The following is a 24,845-nucleotide window of genomic DNA, read 5'->3' on the forward strand; positions in this document are numbered from 1 at the left end:
CTATCCACGGACAAGAGATCTTTGCAATTGTTTTCCTGTGTCTCTGAGATGTTAAAGTGAGGACATAATTAAACTTAAAAGTCAGTATTTTACCTGAAATTCTTTATTTATTTATTCATTTCAGTTACTTATATAGCGTCATCAATTTACGCAGCGCTTTACATATATATTGTACATTCACATCAGTCAATTAGTCGATTTGCTCAAAGTGGAGATTCACAAAAGTTTAATGGTCCAAGGAATCTAGAGCCAAGGCAGTCTGGACTGACAAGGATATAACAATTATTAAGTGGAAATAGTAGTGACTTTTGGTTAATTTTATTTTCATTTTTAAAATTTATACATTCTTACTCTAATGGATATAGTTATTTATATAAAATCTTTTTTTTACAATTAAAACTTTAGAACAGGGCACTTAGATGCTTAGATGGTTAAAAAAAGGAGGGTTGTGTTTCTCTTCTGATTCATTCAGATAAGGGCTATGTATAACTATGTGTATTCACAGCTCAGTAGTAAGCCAACTATTTGAAACTCTGAACTGCCAGACTCACACTTACCATCTACTGGCTAGAAAAGGGTAAAGAAGAAAATGTATTTTTAGCCCTGGAATTTAAGATTGTTGCTGCACCATCTTTGCTATTGCATGGAAGAACAACAGGAGCCTAAGCAACATCTGTTAACTTTTCTTTTTTTTCGAGCTTTCATGCTGTAACTTGGAATCCTAATTTTTCAATAAACATTGCCTTGAAAAAGAGCAATAATTATATTGGTGAGGGTGTCTCTGTAAGGTGCCACATCTGAATCGACTAAACAAAGAAAGGGTATCCCCTAAATGGACTTTTAAGGCACTGAAATAGTTTATAGAAAAAGCATATTTTATTAAACATAGTAATCATAATAAAGATAAAATGTATTGGAATAGTTACAGTTACTGTATACAAGGTACAAAATCACCACAACGATTGACAGTAAATTTCTTGTAGTTCACCCAAACATGTGACGCGTTTCAGAGTATCTATGTCTCCTTCTTCAGGGAGTCTATAAAAAGGTAAATCATATATCTACAATGTAGTGATAAAACAGAGTTAAACACAAAATTTATGGGAATATAAGATTCTTAGCAGTATATATTTTACTATCAAGATAATATTGTGTACACTCACATATTTTGTGGAGATATCGTAAACGAAACATTCCGATAAAGTTTAGTAAAAACAAGAAATATGAGCGGGACCGTGTCTCCAAAAATCTGCTCGTTTCAAATGGCTGATCTTCAGAGGGTATGATGGTATCACATCCAATAGGAACTGAATGTGGCCAGGCTAACCTGGGGGAAGTTGGACGTCTTACAATACTGAAGCCAAAGGAAGGCGTAGCCCTGTAAGTGAGGATGATTAAAAATGATCTTAGTTGGACTACCTTACATTTCTTATTTAATTTGTAGCTTTATTTTTTATTATTTTTTATGTGTTTGTTACTTCAAAGCGTATAAGAAGAATATATGCAAAAATATTATAGGTGTATAGAGACAATATCTAAATATATGTCATACCTGTTTGTGTGGGAACAATAAGTTTGTTGAAAAGTTGCTATGACACACTATATAGTAGATGTCAACTGGAAGATAATAAATGCATAACAAACAGTCATTTATATTGATATATTTATATAAGTGTCACTTTTTATGATGATATTAGATATACAAAGAGTACCCCTTCATGTTCTCAATATCACCAAATCCTACAAAATACCGCATGCTCCAAGTAATGTAGCCGGATTTTATAGAGGGGTATAAAGGTAGATGGACCATATATAAGATAAATTGAACCGTTTAAATATGTGACTTATCAATAGTCTAAAAGCCCTTAAATTGGGCTAAAAAGGATGCAGGAATATAAAAAGTCATTTAAATCTGTCCACAAGAGCAAATATTAATGGCCAAAACAGAGGTTAACACTGATCTTATTGAGTGTTAATTATCATATAGATAGAGCAGCAATAGTGGTAAGAGTAGTGATACTGGGGGTATTGGAGTCCTGTTCAGATTATCCAGTAAGGCATATCGTAACCCCTTGCCAACCAGAGCACAATGATGTACGTCGGCACAATGGCACGGCTGGGCAAATGGGCGTACCTGTATGTCCCCTTTAATACGCAGCTTAGTGGGCACATGCTCCTGCTGAGCATGCCCGAGGGCCCCCAGCGGACGTTGAGTCCGTAGGATTGTGACACGGAGCAGTAGAACAGGGAGTTGCCTATGTAAACAAGGCATTTGCCTGTTCTGCCTAGCAACATGACAGGGAGCTACTGCTCCCTGTCATCGGGAGCAGTGATCTCTGTCATGTTGTAGTGAGCCCATCCCCCCCACAGTTAGAATCACTCCCTAGGACACACTTAACCCCTTGATCGACCCCTAGTGTTTAACCCCTTCCCCTTCTTTTTATAGCACTGATCACTGTATAAATGTCCCTGGTCTCAAAATAGTGTCAAAAGTGTCCGATGTGTCCACCACAATGTCGCAGTCGTGATAAAAATCACAGATCGCCACCATTACTAATAAAAAAAATTTATAATAAATATGCCATAAATCTATCCCCTATTTTGTAGACACTATAACTTTTGCGCAGACCAATCTATATACGCTTATTGCGTTTTTTTTTTTACCAAAAATATGTGGAAGAATACATATCAGCCTAAACTGAGAAAGAAATTTGTTTTTTTATATATTTTTGGGGGATATTTTTTAATAGCAGGAAGTAAAAAGTATAGTTTTTTTTTTTCAAAATTGTCGCTCTTTTTTTTGTTTATAGCGCAAAAATTAAAAACCGCAGAGGTGATCAAATACCACCAAAAGAAAGCTCTATTTCTGGGAAAAAAGGATGTAAATTTTGTTTGGGTGCAACGTCGCACGACCGTGCAATTGTCAGTTAAAGTGACGCAGTGCCGTATCGCAAAAAGTGCTCTGGTCAGGAAGAGGGTAAATTCTTCCGGGGCTGAAGTGGTTAATATGTGGGAAGCAGCCGCATGGAGACACGTCCTGGCATCCAGACCACCTGGTGGATGTCAGCCATGTCAGACAGAGGCTTGCTTAATATACTCCTCTCACTCCAATCACGAACACAGACGATTATTATCAGCTGCGCCTGAGATGGGGGAGGAGATCAGGGATGTGTTGACCATCAGCTTCCTGAGCCGAAACATGCGGGCTCCCATCCCAACCGCGCATGCGCAACGTCAGCACGACGGAATGACGACATGTACCCACGGCCCCTTGACACAGTAGCTTCCCCGGAGGACAACACAAGCCCGCCGGAGTAGCAAAATGGCGACCAGACAAGATGGCTTCAGTATTGTCAGGCATCCAACTCCCCCAGGTTAGCCTGGCCACATTTAGTTTCTATTGGATTTGATACCATCATACGCTCTGAAGATCAGCCATTTGAAATGGGCAGATTTTTGGAGACACGGTCCCGCTCATATTTCTTGTTTTTACTAAACTTTATCGGAATGTTTCGTTTATAATATCTCCACAAAATATGTGAGTGTACACAATATTTTCTTGATAGTAACATATATGCTGCTAAAAATCTTATATTCCCATATATCTTGTGTTTAACTCTGTTTTATCACTACATTGAAGATATATGATTGACCTTTTTATAGACACTCCTGAAGGAGAAATAGATACTCTGAAACGCATCAAATTTTTGGGTGAACTAAGAGAAATTTACTGCCAATTGTTGTGGTGATTTTGTACCTTGTACACAGTAACTGTAACCATTCCAATACATTTTAACTTTATTGTGTATACTATGTTTAATAAAATATGCTTTTTCTATAAACTATTTCAGTGCCTTACAAGTCCATTTAAGGGATATCCTTTCTTTGCCTTGAAAATAACATCATACCTGCTCTGCATCTTATAGGTTTTACTTGTGGAGAAATCTTGCTTATAAATAAATAGTGTAAAATGCAGATGCATATATATTTTTGCAGTGAACTATTAAATCACACTGATGTCAGTACACATCCTGGCTCAACGATTGCTGTAATCCTCCACTTATACAGCAATGTAATGTGAAGGTCTTTGGAATTCCGTGGAACCTTAGGCTTCATGTTTAAGTTAACTAGTCACTTCCTAAGCTGCATCTCTATTATCTAGACACGAGCACATACAGTATGAACAACATCCACTAACAGCATATTCTACTGTAACTAAAATGAATACCACAGCATTATTGGGGCCATGTTATGTGTCAGCAAAACATAACTCTGAAATTTTTTCGAACAACTAAAGTTTATATAATGCCAAATGGAAATTCTTCCAAATAGGACACCTGTACTGGTGACAACTGGAAAGATTTCCTCAGGGACATGACGTTACAAGAAATCTACCCCACAGAACACAGACAGCAAAAGCTGACCAATCTATGTTCTAGCCAAGATAATAAAAAAACAGATTTGGCATTATACATAAATCTTAATGCAGAGTCGTCTGAAATGATAATATACTAAATATCCATAATGATTAAAAATGTGCAAGTCTGTCAAAAAAAAAATCAGGCATTACAAGCTTGATGCTGCAGGTGCAGAGATAGCGCAGCAGAGGTTCAGATTGTGGGTGCAGCTGAGACTGCCTGTGCAGCAAAAATTGGCTGCAGTGAATGTTGCAAGTGACGCACAGACTGAGACTGTGGGTGCTTTGGAGACTGCAGGGGCAGCTGGGGTGCAAAGAAGGCTGGGGTTGCAGCTGCTGTGTAAATAGTGGTTGTAGGTAAGGTGCAGCAGAGGTGTTGTGTAGACTGTGGTTGCAGGTGGGGTACAGCAGATGCTGTGGCAGCAACTAATGTGTGGATGGGTTTTTGGATGTAGCATATAGGGATACAAGGATGGCTGAAGCAAAGACTTTGGAATCTGTAAAGGGTGGGGGAGGTGCAATGGTGGCTATAGTGGAGACTGTGGATGTGTCAGAAACTATGAATCAGACTGAGACAGAAGTACAGTTAAATCACACTTGTTTAATAATAATAAAAAAAGTTAAACAGAGTAAACGTAGTCAAAACATAGCCAGAATTCAGGAAGCGGAACGGATAGTTAGACAAGCCAAACGTCAGGGAGCCAGAGATCAGCGTAGTAGGACAGCAAGCAGGATCTGGAGCCAGAAGGAATGTCAGCCAAGCAAGTCTTTAACAAGAACACATGAGAGCGTCTCTAGAGATGTGACCAAGACGAAGGCAGAGATCATCTGGGCTGGATGGCTTAAGTAAGTAGGACTGACGAGCAGGATATCATCAACAAGTGAGTCACTGTGGAGAGATAGGAGCTGGCAATTAGCCGACAGCTTAACGGCCAGCTCAGAGAAGGAAGGGCTGAGCCCAGCCCTGACAGGATGTTAGGATAGTTTTCTCTTTCAGTGGTTTTTATTGAATTCAAGTTTTGACAAATAACAAGGGTTCACATTGATGCAAATGTTGTGTCAACAGTAATGTTACAATAGTGGGTCTCAAATTAGCATGAATGGATCATTATATAATTGTACTAAAACAAAGGTACTAACCCTGTCCATTCCTGTCCATAAACAAACTTATGGTTCATGAGATGTCTAACACACACTATCAATAAAACTGTTCACTGTACACCTAGCGATAGTATTAATAACCTTTATAACAAGTCAAGGCTATTCTGGTGGAACCCCAGAAGGCCTTGCAAAAAAAATAATAGGATAGGGGGGAAGGTAGTACAGTGAAATTCCCTATAGAGGGACTATCGTGTGGTGGAATTACATTTCCCAGTTTGGAGTTATAACAGAAAACCTAGGTATTAAGTATACACTGGGCTTAATGTGCTTTAGAGCCCACTATCAAGCATGTGGGAATGCAACTATGGAAACAAAGTAAAAGTTTGTATGAAGAGATGAAAGAAGAGAAAAGGAGGAAAAGAAGAAAGAAGAGAAAGAGAGAGGGAGAAAAAAAGAGGAAAGGAGAATGTGCGAACGATATGTTAGGATAGTTTTGATAACTCAGGGGTGTAATAGACACCAATGTTGCTTTGACAGCTCAGCAATAGCAATAGACACAAATGTATTTTGGTAGCTCTGGAGGTGCATGGACTCAGTGCATGACTGTTGACAGCATGTCCTGCTTGAATTTAAAAATATATTGTAATCACTTGAAGCAGCTGTTATACCCTGGATAAATCTGGAAGTACTCACAGCTGAAGGAGATAGAGTGGATGTCATCTTTGGAATGGGGAAAGTAAATAACATGGAAGCCACATGCAGAATTTGAGCAGAAGAAATAATGGGCTTTGGTTCAGAGGAGGACTCTCTGTCATGGGCAATAAAGGCATAAGAGAGTGCATCAGATTGGGTATTGTTGGAACCGGGATTGTATGTGATGACAAAAGTGAGGAAAGAACTTGCCTTGAAGTAAGCCATTGAACAGATTGGAGATATTGTGGGTTTTTCTGATTGGTGAATAGGGTCAAATGGTGATGTTATCCCTCAAAAAGATACCATCATTCCTCCAGGGTTAGCTCGATAACTAACAACTCACAATCCCTGATGCCATAATATTTTTCTGCCAGTAAAAAAAATTCTAGAAAAGAAAGCACAGGAGCGCTCAGACAGTCTACAGTAGTACAGCACCGACCTGTACCTCAAGGTAGAAGCATTTCATTGTATGTGGCCGATTTAAAGCTGGTCCAATTGAGAAGTCATACTTCACAGTGTCTAATGCTTCCACTTCTTTGATGGGTCAGTTCTTGGGTTTGGTGCACTTATGGGTCAAGGCAGTTACTGTATACGTGCCACCAGCGAAGAGTGGCCCTTGATAAACTGCAGATAATATTTGCGAACCCTAGGAATCGTTGAGTTGCCTTCAGGCTTGCAGGATGTAGACAATTTGCAACAACCGAGACCTTGCCAAAATCCATTCAAAGACTGTAATTTTGAGACAATATACCCAAGGAATGGCACTTCTTGTTGTTCAAAAAGTCAAATCTCTGCCTTGGCATAGAATCTGTATTTTTGCAACCGTTGTAATACCACATCTGCTGATGATGTTTGTGGAGGATGAAAAAATAGACAAGGAAAATAGACAAGATACACCACCACACACACACACACACACACACACACACACACACACACATAAAGGAGGTCCTAAAAGATTGCATTAACTTGGTATAGAAGAACACAGAAGCATTACTTAACTCAAAGGGCATCAAGCTATTCTTAATGGCTTTCCTCAATGTTCAACCCAGTCTTCCACTCATCCCCCTCCCTTATGAGACCAGATTAAAGGCCCTCTCTCAGCTCAAATTTAGAGATGATCTGGGCTCATAGATGATGATTGAATAATTCAGTAATGAGGGGAAACATGATTTGTGACAGTGATGTCAACAGCGTTCTTAGAGAACATGTTAGAAAAATATGAATCTGCAGAATTGTTTGGGTATAAGCCAACTCTACTACTTTCGTAATTGGTGCAGCAGGAAAACAACAGAAATGGCAGAGAGGGCCCCAAGCCAGGACTTTGAAAGTGGATCTGTTTATGGCTTGTGAGTGTCTCTGTAACCAAGAAAAGCGTAGGATGATAGAGGAGGCAACCTGTTCCAAGACCAGAAAGAAAAGAGTTATGCCCCGTGCACACGGTCGGACATTGATCGGACATTCCGACAACAAAATCCTAGGATTTTTTCCGACGGATGTTGGCTCAAACTTGTCTTGCATACACACGGTCACACAAAGTTGTCGGAAAATCCGATCATTCTGAACGCAGTGACCTAAAACACGTACGTCGGGACTATAAACAGGGCAGTAGCCAATAGCTTTCATTTTTTTATTTATTCTGAGCATGCGTGGCACTTTGTGCGTCGGATTTGTGTACACACGATCGGAACAAAGTTTGAGAGCAGGCTATAACATTTTCCGACAACAAAATCCGTTGTCGGAAAATTTTATAGCCTGCTCTCAAACTTTGTGTGTTCGAAAATCTGATGGAAAATGTGTGATGGAGCCTACACACGGTCGGAATTTCCGACAACAAGGTCCTATCACACATTTTCCTTCGGAAAATCCGACCGTGTGTACGGGGCATTAGACTGGCTAATCATGGTAGTATAGTTGCAAATTAAATCAATTCATAAAAATTAGCAATATACCAACAAAAAACAGGGCTATATTTTAAGTACAAACTGCCACATATTCATTATATGGGCAAAAAATTTGTGGACACCCAAGCACACTAAACACATCATCCATGTTTGTAGGGATCTGCCTTTGTGCACAGAGGCACATCCATGCTGCAAAAGTAAAAGGTCTTCCCAAGACTGTTGCCACAAGGCTGTAAGTCCACAGTTGTCTAAAACACACTGTATGCTATAACATTAACAATACGCTTCACTGGAAACACCTGAACTCAATGATTTGTTAACTTGTTCACATACTTTGGGCCATGTAATGTATCTAAGCCCATTCACCCCTATGGTGAATACATTATACAGTGATACATTTTCTTGACCAGTATATTACTGCATACATTTATGTGCAAGTCTGTTAATTTTAAATGCAAGTTTTTTGTTTATGCATTAGGCAAAACGAGGGAGAAAAATTAGATTATAGACTCTTCAAGTTGCAGATGCTCTAAAAATGCACACAAAATTCCACGATTAAGGGAAATTGTGTATGTTTACCTATAATTTCAGTTGCTGTTTTTTCTTAATCACACTTCCAAATTATACATTAACCACATATTAATAAATGTGTTTCTGCATGCAAGAAATAGATAGGCGTGAGCTGCCCTATGTCAGTTGTATGTAGGACTGCGGAAACATGAGCTGCAAATACAAGAATAACCTACCATAAATATCTTCTTGATTTTAGAATGAAAAAAATACCAATTGTGTTATCTCTTAGGTTGCAAATCGATTGTCTGAGTTCCGTGACCTAGCAAAGGAAGTGGTCAGGAGTGCTAGTCGAACAGCTTTGTTAGAAGCTGGATTTAGACCAGATGACTACCCCAATGATTCAGAAAATCCAGGTAAAATCGGAATCCATGCACATATAAATAATTTGCCAGATCGAATATCTATCATAATATTGTATTTCCAGTGCAAGCTACTGTATACATTTTTGGTGGTTTAGAATTACTTTAACAAGGAAAGCAACTTTTGGATTTAGGATGTAAAACTAAAATATTTTAGACTCATGTTAAACTAATTTATATTTTATTGAAATGATATTGCTTACTCTTAATAAATGTGTAAGTAGCAACCGAATGTTTGCACATACAGTGCCTTGAAAAAGTAGTCACACCCCTTGAAATGTTGCACATTTTTGCCGCGTACACACGGTCGGAATTTCTGACAACAAATGTTCGATGTGAGCTTGTTGGAAATTCCGACCGTGTGTAGGCTCCATCGGACATTTGTTGTCGGAATTTCCAACAACAAAAATTTGAGAGCTGGTTCTCAAATTTTCCCGACAACAAAATGTGTTGTCGGAAATTCCAATTGTGTGTGCACAATTCCAATGCACAAAATTCCGCGCATGCTCGGAATCAAGCAACAGAGCTGCACTGGCTATTGAACTTCATTTTTCTCGGCTCTTCGTACGTGTTGTACGTCACCGCGTTCTTGACGTTCGGAATTTCCGACAACATTTGTGCGATCGTGTGTACGCAAGACAAGTTTGAGCCAACATCCGTCGGAAATAAATCCAGGATTTTGTTGTCGGAATGTCCAATCATGTGTACGCAGCATTTATTATGTTACAACCAAAAACGTAAATGTATTTTATTGAGATTTTATGTGATAGACCAACACAAAGTGGCACATAATTGTGAAGTAGAAGGAAAATAATAAATGTTTTTCAACATTTTTTAACAAAAAAAACTGAAAAGTGTGGCGTGCATTTGTATTCAGCCCCCTGAGTCAATACTTTCTAGAACCACCTTTCGCTGCAATTACAGCTTCAAGCTTTTTTGGGGATGTCTCTACCAGCTTTGTACATCTAGAGAGTGAAATTTTTGCCCATTTGCCTTTGCAAAATAGCTCAAGCTCTGTCAGATTAGATGGAGAGCGTCCATGAACAGCAATTTTCAAGTCTTGCCACAGATTCTCAATTAAAATTAGGTCTGGACTTTGACTGGGCCATTCTAACACATGAATATGCTTTGATCTAAATCATTCCATTGCAGCTCTGGCTGTATGTTTAGGGTTGCTGTCCTGCTGGAAGGTGAACCTCCGCCGCAGTCTCAAGTCCTTTGCAGACTCTAACAGGTTTTCTTCTAAGATTGTCCTGTATTTGGCGCCATCCAACTTCCCATCAAATCTGACCAGCTTCTCTGTCACTGCTGATGCTAAAAAGTATACCGCGGACCGGAAGTGACGTGCGAGGTGGCGTGAAACACCGAATGTTTGCCGCACTTGCTGCTGCTTTTATGTAAGCAGGTATTTTTTATCTTAATAAACTCCTTTTTAATGGTAATACACTATTTTTAGGTTTAGGTTTATTTACCTTACATGTGGAACGGAACATCGGATATGTGGGGTGAAATTTTCTGATACAAAAAAACTTATTGTTGATCCTGGATCCTGGAAGTGGAATTTGCCGTTTCTGTTGGATTTTGTTCCAAGGCATATGACTTATGCCTATGAGGTGAGAGTTCTGTGAGCACAGTGATGTGGTGCCAACGGTTTCACTCATTGGATAAATTACCAAGTTTTATTGATGCTTCATCTTCACTACTTTGAGCAATTGGACTATCTTCACTTATGGACTTCACTGCACATATTTTATTAATTGTGTCACTATTGTTTGGATGAACATCGAATGCAATTAATTTCACATTATTGTATTAATTTAATATTTTTGTAGATTGATTTCATATAGGGAGGTTTGTAGGTTATGCGCAAGATCACTGAAATTTTAATTTTATTTATTTGTGTAGTTGTGAACACTATTAGGTTTTGCTGCATTTCCACTTTATTACTTTTTATTGTATTTACTAGTAGTAGCGCAGAGGACCTTTACACATATTTTTTACCATTTATTATGTACCTTGTGCTTCACAATTATGTGCCACTTTGTGTTGGTCTATCACATAAAATCCCAATAAAATACATTTATGTTTTTGGTTGTAACATGACATAATGTGGAAAATTTCAAGGGGTATAAATACTTTTTTAAGGCACTGTATATAAAGCTTTCTTAATTATTGCGTACTTAAATACTAAAATAATCCACAATACATTTTATTTATCACAAACAATAGTAAGTAACATTCACTGTGGTTAATACAGATTATTGCTTGCTTCAGTAACATTTATATAATTTTCCTATTGCTTTTTTGTCTTTCCATACCATCCCTGACAGAGGTGAGAAGAGTTTGATTGATTATTTTCTTCTATCCATAATATTTGCTTAGATGTAGGCAGTGGTATGATTGGGGGCACAAAATTGGATGGTAGAGTTGGAGAAGGGGAGGTGGTATATACTTTGCCTTGCTTTAAATTAACCTAAGGGAAGTACTATATCTAATTTTTAAAGCTGGGCTCCAGGCAAACCGCTTAATACGCAGATGAAATTCATATATGGGAAGTATTTGACCTGCCAAATGATTTATATTTTTCTCCATCCATTCTGTAATATACACAGCTCTTCCATACAGTACAGCATGGACGTGCGGTGAGGTCAGTGGCTGGTGAGGCACTGGCTTTTATCAGAGCCAGACACACACAGGTTACATACGCTGCGAACATTAGAGTGAGAGCAATAATTCTAGCACTAGAAACTCTAAACATGTAACATGTAAAAATAGAGATTTTTAAGTACTGAAGTTTGGCACCATTCCACAAGTGTGCGCAATTTTAAAGAGTGACATGTTAGGTATCTATTTACTCGGCGTAACATCATCTTTTCACATTATACAAAAAAATCAGGCTAACTTTAGTGTTTAGTTTTTTTTTAAATTATTCATTAAAAAAAGGCGTTTGAAAAATTGCTGCGCAAATACCGTGTGACATAAAAAGTTGCAATGGCCACCCTTTTATTCTCTAGGGTGTCTGCTAATATATATAATCTTTGGGTGTTCTGAGTAATTTTCTAGCAAGAAAATTATGATTTTTACATGTAGGAGAGAAGTGTCAGAATTGGCCTGGGTGGCAAGGGGTTAATTACCATAAGTAAGTAATATACAAATATATATTATATATTGTTTTTTAGGGTAATTTACTATATTTTTAAAAACTGTACTCAATCAGGTGGCTTAACGGACAAATTACTGAAGTTTGAAATTTGAGTTATAACTTCCAACCAGTAATTCCACAGTAAATAGATAAATAATAAATTATTATGTTATAACATATAGCATATAAATATATGATTTAGCTTGATTAAAACAGAACATTTTCAACAGCAGCAGATTCTCATTCTCCCTCTTAACTGTGTGAGAAAAATATGGGATTGTGGGTAAATCTTATACCCATAAACCCATGTTTTTTCCTTGTAGTTAGGAGGACTGGGCTGGAAGGGACCATTTGTTATTTAGATACATGCCCTCTCCTATGACACTGCAGTAAAAGGCGTGCCTCCACTGCAGCATTTTATTGGACAGCTTGGCCCAATGGTATTTTTCCATCCATTGGTCCAAGACTCCAAGCTGTCCATTAAGCTTAGTACCTCTGACAAGAAGTGAGGAGAGGCACTGTGAGCTCATCCTCTCAGTCTGCTGCAAACAGAGTGTGCCAGCTTGTATTTAAACTTGCCGCTCTGTATGTAGCTTCTGACAGGCAGCGCAAGGAGCCCCGTATCTCCGTAACAATAGGTCGTAGGAGCCCCAAAGTTTGACCAGTGGTGGGGTAGGACTTCAGCTACATTCCCCAAGGTCACCAAGCTATGACTCTCAAAGCTTGATCGTTTTTTGTTTTTTTTTTATGTTCATGGCAGGTGAGGATCTGCCTCACCTGCCTCCTCTGACTGCATGTCCCTGCAGTACAATCCTGTCTGGCAGGGCAGGAGACTTGATTTTTTTTCTGTTGCAGTTCAAGAACACTTACAGGTCTCATCCCCACCACCAGTCTTTGACTAGACTGTGAAAGGAGAGGCAGACTATCAAAAAGCTCATCTTTCATTCACCCTGCTCTCTCCTCTCTATCTGCATGCTTCTTGCACTGCAACACAACTGATTGACTCTTTGTGCTACCTCCGCCCCCCTCCCTAGTCTGAGCTCTTGCATGTAAAAATCTAATGATGTATTAATTAATACAGAGCTGTATCAGTTTGCACCTTTTATGTCTGCCTGGAGGTTAGCTGTAAGTAAAATTCTACTAGACTTTATTATGAACTTGTTTTTTCTTTTTTTTACCAGTTTAGATATGTGCATGTGTGTGTGTGTGCTGGCCAAAACATGAGCCTTAATTGAGCTTAAAAATGTGTTAATGTTTTGTTCCAAAAGGAATTTTAATTGAATCTTCAGCACAAGATATGCTTGGTCTGTCTCACATTGAAGGTGACCCCTTTGGAGAATCTTCTGATAAAATGACATACACAGAACAGGCAAACAAGAGGTCTCACTGCAGAAGGCTAACATGGTCAGTGGACAAGCTATGACAGTAGTAGCAATATAGCAGATACAATATACTGCTTTTAATTATCTAAACACTAGTAGTAACATGAATAAATGCATGCCAATTAACAGAATGTGTAACAATATTTTATAAACTTGTGTTTCAAAAAGATTTTATTAATTAATATTTTATTCATGGCAATAAACAAAAAATTTGATCGGATGCTATGGACATTATGTCATTTTTTTTTTTTTCGCAGCTGTTTTTTTTTTTTTTTTTAAGTGTGAGATATTATTTGATTCTAATTACCAGTTGAGAGTGTTCTGGGTTTCAGAAGCTGAGTTAAAATGATGCTAGTGTAGCACGCTCTACATAGGTAGGTGCTAGATTAGTTATTTTTTTCGTGAGTATAGGTAAATTATGTCAGGCCTAACTGGAAGCTAGGCCTGTTTGTTTTGGTTTGTGTGGGCTGGGAGTGGCTCAGAGTAGCAGCTATGACTCACAGACAGCATCGACCAACTGTTACCTCCCTCTATCTTCTAAAGGATTCTAGAAGAAGAGGAGGGGAAGAGAGGTGGAGCTGTCTGTGGTGTCTCACGAAGCCCTGACTAATCCCCAACTAGGACTGGCAGGGGGCAGGCCTCCTTGAAATACCTAGAGTCAGCCCAGCTGGGGAGCAGTTGTCGGGTGGAAGAACTTAGAATGAAAGAATAAAAGATTCTAGAAGAAGAGGAGGGGAAGAGAGGTGGAGCTGTCTGTGGTGTCTCAGGAAGCCCTGACTAATCCCCAACTAGGACTGGCAGGGGGCAGGCCTCCTTGAAATACCTAGAGTCAGCCCAGCTGGGGAGGAGTTGTCGGGTGGAAGAACTTAGAATGAAAGAATAAAAGTTTCTAGAAGAAGAGGAGGGGAAGAGAGGCGGAGCTGTCTGTGGTGTCTCAGGAAGCCCTGACTAATCCCCAACTAGGATTGGCAGGGGGCAGGCCACCTTGAAATACCTAGAGTCAGCCCAGCTGGGGAGGAGTTGTCGTGTGGAAGAACTTAGAATGAAGTACTAGGCTGTCAGGGTCTTTGAGTCTGGGGGGGGGGGATGACCTTGGGCCTGGGACTTGGGTGCAAGATGGAGCCCTTCAAGAAAGCATGAATGATCTGGACAGGAGGCACAGGAGGAGTCAGAGAGGACAGCAGAAGCTAGTACTGCCAGGAAAGTCTTCAGGAAGGAACCACATGTGCATTTAGGTGAGAGGAAACAGTCAGAGCTGGATGTGGAGCCCGTAGGAAGGATTGCAATGTCACCCGGCGCCCGGGTCATTGGATTTGATTGACAGCAGCGTGAGCCAATGGCTGCGCTGCTATCAATCTATCCAATCAAGAGCCGAGAACCCCGGGCAGAGGAAGAGCGTGTCCCCAGCTGGGAAATTCCAGGGCTCAGGTAAGTAAAACGGGGGGCTGGGGGGCCGGTCACTGCCAGGTGTTTTTTCACCTTAATCTATAGGATACATTAAGGTGAAAAAACACAAGGGTTTTCAACCCCTTTAATTATGCTGTGCACAAATAGGTAAAGAGGGTTTTAACAACCATTTGTCACATGAATACCAAAGAATAATGGCTCTAATAAGAGCTTCCAAAGTAAAAATGACCAAAAAACGAATCTGATGATAAATGTATATATTAATACTTTGAAACATCATTTGAGGACGTATTCAAAATTTGTATTTGAGATGGAATGCTAAATACAAGTGATATTAGGGAAAATTTAAGGTTTAGACTAGGCATTAAGGATGAGCTCCGGCGTGTTCGCACAGCCCACGTGCAGAGCCCGCCAGGAAGTCGGCACTGCGCTGCGCTAATCACAGGCACTGAGACATTTCCCGATCTCTGCAACCACGCATCGGGACAATGTCTCACTGCCTGTGATTAGCGCAGCACAGTGCCGACCTTCTGGCGGGCTCTGCACGTGGCCTGTGCGAACACGCCGGAGCTCATCCTTACTAGGCATCATTGTTTATAAAAAGAAGGATGAAAGTTCCCTAGCAAACATTCAAAACCTTTAATAAAAAAGAACATAGAAATTGTTTTGAAACCCACAATTGCTGATTGATTTCTAAAGAAGAATAAGGGACAAACATAAGCTTTAAAATAAGAAGATATATGGAGAATTATCCAAGATGCATAGGTGTGTGTTGAAGGGAGATCAAGGATTGTTCCTTATTCTTCATAGTATTAGTGGTCAACAAATATTGTCCTATGGTGTATGTAAATCTAAAAAAAAATCATGATAACTGGTGTTAATGGATACAAATAAATATTATATTATTGGTAAAAGAAAAAATATGCAAGTTTCTAATTCATTCAAGGATTTTGAAAAATACTGTTTACAAAATGAAATTGCTTATCACTGTTGTGTCTCTTTTTTTTAATTTTGCAAAGCTTTATTCGATTGACTGATTACCTGATAGTGAACACCATGCACATTCTGGCTGTTAACTCAGTGTCATCATTGTTGAACTCCCTGGTGGAAAAGATGAAATATACACCTTCTTATGCAGTGATACAGGCATGGAACACTAGTTTCAAGCAAGCTGAAGCGACAGACAAAAAGGTAACATTTACATTTAAAATAGTGTGTCTATAGATATAAAAATGCCTTTCCGTCTGATTGTGCAGTCTGGCTATGATGAAGTTTCACTGGTAATATCATCCAATTGATTATTCAAATGGTCTGCAAGGGTAATGTTTTGTGTTCAATAGTTTTAATGAGTTTTATTATAAACAAAATAGCAAAAAAAAAAGGTGCAAAATATGTAAACAAAATAGCAAAAAAAAAAAGGGCGCAAAATAATGGTGTATGAAATGCACTACAAACTTCATCAGCACAACTTGATGTGATAAAAAAAAAGTATAGATAAATATTTTTTCTATACATATTGGGATGTGGTGTTGATTATAACAACTGGACTCACTCATTTGCATTCATTATATAGATAAAGATATTACAGTGCATCCGGAAAGTATTCACAGCGCTTCACTTTTTCCACATTTTGTTACAGCCTTATTCCAAAATTGATTAAATTCATTATTTTCCTCAAAGTTCTACAAACAATATTCCATAAGGACAACATGAAAGAAGTTTGTTTGAAATCTTTGTAAATGTATTAAAAAAAATTACATGTACATAAGTATTCACAGCCTTTGCTTAATACTTTGTTAAAGCACCTTTGGCACCAATTACAGCAGGTATATGCAATTAGCGGACCTCCAGCTGTTGCAAAACTACAAGTCCCATCATGCTTCTGCCTCTGGGTGTCATGCTTGTGGCTGTCAGAGACTTGCTATGCCTCATGGGACTTGTAGTTCTGCAACAACTGAACTACAAAAAAAAAGAAAAACCCCAAAGAACAAAAAAATAAAAAAAATAAAATAAAAATGGGCAGAATTGATGGACTACGCTGTCCTTTTTCTGCAGTTACTTTTCTATGTTTCTATGTAATAAATCTGCCAGACAACAGTGACAAATTATATGACAAGAGCACGCACAGTTGACAGTTTTCATAAAAAAGTGCTGTCCACCAATATACATGAAATTGTACCTTTTTTTTTTTTTCTAAACTCTTTTTATTGAAAAAGGTACATGACAATGGCAGTTATCAAATATGCTCAACATGCACGAACAAAACAGTACGGTACATCTTACAGTGCAAAAATGTCTATGTCTTTAAAAGTACACTTTTTTAGCATTTCTCAGCATATTGATCATGGTACACATGTTATAGAAAACACCATTGAAACACAAAAGTACAATAGCTATTTCTGAAATCTTTTAGTGATATTGTTACGTGTTGGTTACAGTAAGGGCTCACTTAAGTGCTACAGCTTTACGGGCCATAAATAATGTCTCCAGTAGCATGGTCCTAATATGTCTTGGCCATTGCTCCTCGTCGAGGACCCCCAGCAGACACACCAGTGGGGTGCATCAGTGTTGCCAACCATCAGTATAATTACTGGCAGCCAGTAAAAAACAGGCAATTTTCTCCTGTCAGTAAATGCCAGTAAAAGTAAAAGGTTGCCAGTAAAAAATATGGCTGTGCCGCTCGGTTTGGTCTGGAGCCTGCTGAGACCATCTGAGTGCCTTCTACAGTGTGATCGGGCAGCTCTGGCGGAGGCGGTGCAATGGAGCCAAGCGGAGCGGCCAGAGCCTCGTATGCGGGTCTGCGGTATGGGAGCAAGACAGGTTGGGACTGTCAGTGCTGTTTAGACTGGAGTGGATGGAAGGGACCACTTGGTTTGGAGAGAGACTGTCACTGTGACTCAGGATGGGACATGTTGTGTCAGTGAGATCTCATCCTCATCTGTACTGCTGCACACAGCTGTCAGTGTCACTGTAAGAGTCCATTTTATGTGTGTGTGCCTGCCCATTGTATTTGCTTGCCCTCCTGAGTCCTGTCCCAGAGCTACTTACTACTTTTGCCTTATTACCTACCTTAAAACATATTGCTATTTGCACATTGTATTTTTTAGCCTAAATACTCTAATTTGCACTTAAAAATATATTTTGTAACTTTTGGAAAAGTCAGTAAAAACTTGGCTGTGCCAGTAAATTTTGGGTGTTGTGTCAGTAAACTTTAATCTGGTAGGTTGGCAACACTGGGGTACATGGAATAGGAATTGATAAGACCACAGACAATATCTTTGTCACCTGTTGCCAGTATATCACTATAACTGGACAGAGCCACATAACATGCACGAAATCCGCACACGGACAGGTGCACCTAGTGCAGGCAGAGGTAGGTATATGGTGCATTGCGTGCAGCCTGACCGGGGTTAGGTATGTTTGATGTAGCATATAAAGGTGGATTCATTTATTGTTGACTGCCGGAGATACAGATAGATGGGCGGAGCATGCGGACCAATCCTCATCAGGCAAATCGAGGGACAAGTTGTTGCCACTTGATGCGCACCTCCAGTGGAGCCCCACTAGTCGTGGCACAGAGTAAATGTAGATACAGAGTTGAGATAAGTCCCCTAGGGCCCTGAGATCAAAGCACTCCTATCAGTAAATATTCAGAGAAGTCAGTGTCACGAGTACCAAATTCATATTTCCTCAGCAATCCCTCAAAAGAAGCCAATACATTTCCATCATAGATGTTGTCCAGAGAAACCATTCCGCTACGCTCCCAGAATCCAGAGTCCATAAATTACTTTAAATGGGGGAACATTGGATTCTGCCAGAGTGATAGCGCCTCATTAGTACCCTGAAAATTTGTAATTTTCTTGGTCTCCCTCCACACCGTACCAGCCAGTGTCTATATTGGCATATGCCTTTCCCCCAGTGCGGCCATAGTTGCCTCCAGTGCTATCAACAGATGTTTGATTTTAAGGACAGTCAGATGGCGTAGCTGCCCAGCCAAATAATAATAATATGAGTTAGGCAATGCCATGCCAGCATCAGCCTTATGCCCCGTACACACGGTCGGACTTTGTTCGGACATTCCGACAACAAAATCCTAGGATTTTTTCCGACAGATGTTGGATCAAACTTGTCTTGCATACACACGGTCACACAAAGTTGTCGGAAAATCCGATCGCTCTGAACGCGGTGACGTAAAACACGTACGTCGGGACTATAAACGGGGCAGTGGCCAATAGCTTTCATCTCTTTATTTATTCTGAGCATGCGTGGCACTTTGTCCGTCGGATTTGTGTACACACGATCGGAATTTCTGTCAACGGATTTTGTTGTCGGAAAATTTTATCTCCTGCTCTCCAACTTTGTGTGTCGGAAAATCCGATGGAAAATGTCCGATGGAGCCCACACACGGTCGGAATTTCCGACAACACGCTCCGATCGGACATTTTCCATCGGAAAATCCGACCGTGTGTACGGGGCATTAGAGTACTGCAGAGTGTAGAATTTAAGTTTACGCCTATGGGTGGCCCAAATAAAGGTGATAAGTAGCGTGTCCAGGGTTTTAAAAAATGATTTAGGTATTGATGTAGGCATGTGAGAAGTCACTTGGGCAGAAGGATCATCTTAATGAGATTAATCCTGCCTGCCACAGACAGGGAAAGTTTGGCCCAGACATTAAGTTTAGCTTTAATCAGTAACCAGAGGGTCCGGATTCGCTTGGGAAGCCTCTGAAGGAGACAGGGTAATAATGATTCCCAAATATTTAAACAAGGTTACTACCTTAAGAGGGCACGGAGGATCACTACATGGAAGGGCGAGGAAAAGGGCATTAGAGCTGACTTCTGCCAGTTAATTTTAAGGCCCGAATACATGCCAAAACTGATGCAAATGGTCTCAACTTCCTGCCACTGACCAACATGTAAGATGGCAATTTACCACTGATCACCAATGTAAGAAGTCACTTTTACAGGGGTAGCAGGCATTTTGCTTTACATTCAGTAGTCTGAACTTCTGAATTCTGTATACTTTACTGTATATTACATGCTGTAGAATACGGAAATCTGCATAATTTACTGTACATTACTTACATCAAACTGCTACACCTAGTAAGCTGTGCTATGCTTTACATCTACAGCTTTATACCTTCAAAGAACTAAATGCAATGTTTCATCCTATTCATTGAATAGGCACAATTTTGCTCATCTTACTGTAATTGTGCTTACTTTAGGGAAAAATCATAACGTATGATTTTTTTTTTTCTTGAGGTGTGGGCTGAGCTAGAGTTAGGGGCAGTTAGAGCCACAGGTGGTCAGTTGTCTAATTTAAAAATGATGAGTGATAAGACCTCTGCCTGTCCTTGAATTCATCACCAGTGTGCCAGGTGTCAGGAATCTCTGCAGTATGCTTTCTGACATGTCTTGTATAAACAATGCATGGGTGGTGGCATTCTCATTTTTTATTTGCAGAAGCGGAAAAGACTGCAACCTGTGTGCACAGAGATTTTCAGACAAGTTAAAAAATATCTGTTTGCCATAACTATCCTTACCAGGTGATCGCAAGTGATGTTTGATTAGCATGTATCTAATATTTATGTACTCAAGAGATCTTTTTTCAAAAAATAGAATTCTTAATTTTGTATGGACTAGTAACACGCTTTAGTATCTTTTCTGCCTAAAAACCTTTTCGGGAATATCAGATATGCACAAAATCATAGATACTGTGATTTAATTGTATACATTTTGTGATTTTAGAAAACATATGGTTTGTTGCGCTGTAATAAACTTTCAGGTCTGTAACATGTTTTTGAGGGGATGTGAAAAATGCAAACAAAGACTACATTGACTGCAAACAATTATCAGGCCTATGGCAGTAAAAGCAGTAAAATGCTTAAACCTGAATATACTTTTGTTATTATGATATGAAAGGCACTATACTGTGTGGACAGAGTAGTGAGTGATGCTAGCCATTCAGTGTGCCCTGCCTTTTCAAGTTTTCCCTCTTTGAAGACAAAAAATCCTAGGATTCCTCTAGGGAATTTAAATTAACAAAAACTCATGACTCCAAAAATATGGCCTACTTAGGATTTCATTAAACATGATAACTGTTTCACTTGTGAAGAAAATGACTCGCATTGTAATAATTACATTTTTTAAAAATTATGTTTATATTGACCAATGCACTTATCCTTGAGAGATAAATAAAAACCACTATGTGGTTCCACTTGCCAGCCAGCATGCAAAACAAAAATAACAGTTTTCATTGGACTTGTTCTGTCAAAATGGTTGCATTGTAGAAACTAATAAAATGACAGTAAGATTTTCTCTATTTAAATAGGCTTCTGTGGTGTCCCCGCTGCCTGGAGCTCCTGCAGAAGAAGAAGTTGTGCCAATGTTCCTCACAGAAATTGTCCTCGATACCCAGTTATTATGGTTTGAGCCCTCACTGGATGATTTTCAGGTTTGTTTCTTTTTTTTTTTTTGTATAAGTAAATATGCCCTTAATATGGTAATAAATTAGGCTTTTTCATTTATATTGATATATAAAATAATGTTGCACCATATTTTAGTAATACACTTCCAGTGTATATCTACCACAATGGTACTTTTTTTGATGTAGGTGAAAATATACAATTTTATTATTATATAAAATACATTTAGGTTGAAGTTTAAAGGAAGAAGTAGCAATACACGTTATTTTATATTTTGCCATATAAAAAAGATACATTGTAGCTAATTTATTAAAGTAATGAGTATTTTACATTGTAAAATTTGATTTTAGTTTGCAAGAACAATTTTCACTGGTAAATTTTTTTTAATTTAATAATTAAGGTAAGGTAATCCACTAATTAGGAGATTCAGGGTCAGTATTAGTAGACAGGTCCTCTACCCAGATGTCCCAAACCTTGTGGATTTTTTTAGGGTATCCTCTCACTAAATAGGTAGCCTTGTACATTGGTAAATTGACATTAATTATTTTTTTCCACAAGGTTAGGGCTGGAGCAGATGGGGATTTCCATGGGAGAAGAATAATTTTCCTTGCATAGAACAATAGTAATCCTATCAGCGTCCTGGAGGCCCGAAGATGAGCCAGGGTGTCCACCAAACGCCGAAAACAAACCTCCACTGTCCGGGGCACATGAATAGTGGTCACAGATTGTGTGACCAAGACCACTGCTTCCCAAAAAGTTTAAATATTAGGGCATTGCCAAAATACATGGATACAGTCTGCTGAGTCTGCTGCTCACCGCCAACACTCTGCAGGAACAGAGGGATATATTCTGTGTAAACGTGCAGGTGTGAGGTAGATCCTATGTAGAAGTTTTTACTGAATCAACCTGTCCCTTGCAGAAACCAGCTGTAGAAAAACACATTCCCATATTTCCTCCCAACCTTTATCATCCAAACCAGGGACGTTCAGTGCCCATTTAGATTTAAGAGCTTCCAACCCTGAGTGGACAGAGGGAGATATGGCGGGTTTAGTGAGGGTGTCATCTCTGAATACATCCTCTAGGGTCGAGGTATAAAAAGCTACAGGTTGCTGTTTAAATTGTATTTGAAAGGCGTGTCTCAATTGTAGCTATCTAAAAAAGTATACATTAGGTATGTCAAAGTGCAATTTTAAGGTGTCGAAGGGCTTTAGTTCACCAGCTAAACATGTCTGCTCCTAATATTTAATGCCCTTCACTGCCCAAACCTGTGGATCAGATATAGAGGCAAATTCTGGTAATAATGGATTGAGTAATAAAGGGGTATATCTTAAGATATGATTGGTGGGGGCTAGGACATAAAGCTTGGGCCAGAAACCAGGCTTTCAATATGGCTTTCATGGCTGCAGTCAGAAGAAGGAATGCAGAGTATAAGAGTACAAACCTCTGTATAAGAGGTTTTTAAGGGCCTAAAAGGAGTCTACACAGGAAGCCTCTAATACTACCGCCGCATTGGTCTCATTCTGCGTGAGCCAATTATGGGCATGTGTGAGCATGGCAACCAGGAAATATTTGTGGAGATCCGGAAATGCGCCAAGCCTCCCTGTAACCACTGCCGTTGCACAACTGTCAACTTAAACCTCGGTTGTTGTGAGCCCCAAATAAAAGAAGTTAGACTAGAATTAATTATTTTAAAATATTTTTTGGGAATCCACACTGGCGCATGTTGGAGCACATAGAGAAAACCAGGTAATAACTTAATTTTAAACAGATTTATGCACCCTATTAAAGACAAAGGAAGATTAGCCCATGCCCTCAGTTTAGATTTCATATTGTCAAGAAATGGAACTAAATGTAAGGTACAATATTCCAAAGTATCTGGGGAAATCTCAATACCTAAGTATCTGATACTGGATGACCATAATAGAGGTAGGGTAGGGTTAGCTCCATCTCAGGCTTCTCTATCAATAGGTAAAATTTGTGATTTTCCCCATTTAATTTGTAGTCTTGAATAAATGGAAAATTCAGACAGTATGTGTAACACTTCCTTAAGAGATGGCACTGGGTCATTCAGAAACAATATGAGATCATCTGCATACATGGCAATCTTCTCCACCAAGGTTCCCACCCAGATGCCAACAACAGGGGAGGCCCTCTTTATGGCCACTGCCACTGGCTCCATCACAATAGCGAACAGAGCCAGAGACAATGGGCAACCCTGTCTCATACCCCTCCTAACTGGAATGGGCTCTGAGAGCTCTCCCCCTAGCTTAAACTGGGCTGAAGGGCAGGAGTAAAGCAACTGCACCCATTTCAAAATCTCTGGCCCGTACCCTATAGCCTCCAGCACTGAGAGCATATAAGACCAGGCCTTAGAGTCAAAGGCCTTCTCAATGTCGAGTGCTGCCAAGACTCTAGAAGTGGATTCAGTTGGGGGTAGCTGTAAATGAGTGAAAACCCGGCGGATATAGATATCCATGGATTTCCCAGGTATAAACCCTGTTTGGCCTATGCTTTCACTGGTAAATTTGATGGAAATTCACTTTGCATACGAAAATTAAAAACATATACTTTTTGCTTGTACATAATTGAATGATAGAAGTCAGCATAGTGAACATGCTCTATTTCTTCAGTAATCCAGCTAAAATATGTTACAAAAAAGTATTGTCAAAGTGTCAACAGAAGGAATCTTTATTTCTTGCAATGGACCTTCCTATGATAATTACAGTGGCGTACCCAGGAAGGTAATGGGGATGTGTGGCCTGCACCAGGTACCACAGCTTAGAGGGTGCCCACTGCCCACTTTTGATGAATTTCACTACACTACACTACACTGACCAGAACACACAAATGATTAGCAACAGGCAGCACTGCAGCTGAACAGCACATTGGGCAGTGTGATATACAGTACACTGCCTTCCAGTTACTTCTGCTCATCTATCCTCTTCCCTTGAGGTGTGCACAAACATTGTTCTACTCTACATCCATATCAAGGTGCCCATGGCGTTACAGGACTCTGGGTGATAGTAGTTTAAGAGCATTCTTAGTTCTGGAGTCCTGGACTGGTCTGCCAACTGAATATTAATCCTCCTGCCGGTCATTTGCAGTCAACAGGACATAGGAGTGCTGAGGAAAGGTATGGGAGAGTTTGCTGGGGTAAGCTAATGAGGGATTTGTTGGTGGGGGTTTTCTGGTGGCAAGTTTTGTTGGTGAAAGGTGTAGGGGGGTTGCTGGTGAGGACTTTCAAAGTCAAGATTACCTGATTACCTGTTTGTTGCCTGCATATTGGCATAATTGCTTGCATATTGTCATGAATGCCCGTGTTTTGTTTGCATAGTGTCACGATTGCCTGTTTTTTGCCTCCATATAGTCACAAATGCTTGTTTTTTTTGCCCACATATTGTCATGTTTATTTATTTGTTGCCCGTGTTTAATCACAATTAATT

The 24,845-nt window shown here is 39.5% G+C and overlaps 1 protein-coding gene across 1 annotated transcript in view; it reads left to right on the forward strand.

Annotated features, from left to right (window-relative positions):
- Window positions 1-24,845, forward strand: part of DNAH6 (dynein axonemal heavy chain 6) — a 416,108-nt gene that overhangs the window by 40,162 nt on the left and 351,101 nt on the right. The window contains exons 7-10 of the mRNA XM_073597481.1: window positions 8,918-9,041; window positions 13,458-13,593; window positions 15,998-16,169; window positions 21,309-21,431. Coding sequence (XP_073453582.1) covers window positions 8,918-9,041; window positions 13,458-13,593; window positions 15,998-16,169; window positions 21,309-21,431 — 555 coding nt within the window. The remainder of the gene's footprint in view (window positions 1-8,917; window positions 9,042-13,457; window positions 13,594-15,997; window positions 16,170-21,308; window positions 21,432-24,845) is intronic.

This window comes from Aquarana catesbeiana, linkage group LG01, assembly GCF_042186555.1.
Source record: "Aquarana catesbeiana isolate 2022-GZ linkage group LG01, ASM4218655v1, whole genome shotgun sequence".
Taxonomy (NCBI): domain Eukaryota; kingdom Metazoa; phylum Chordata; class Amphibia; order Anura; family Ranidae; genus Aquarana; species Aquarana catesbeiana.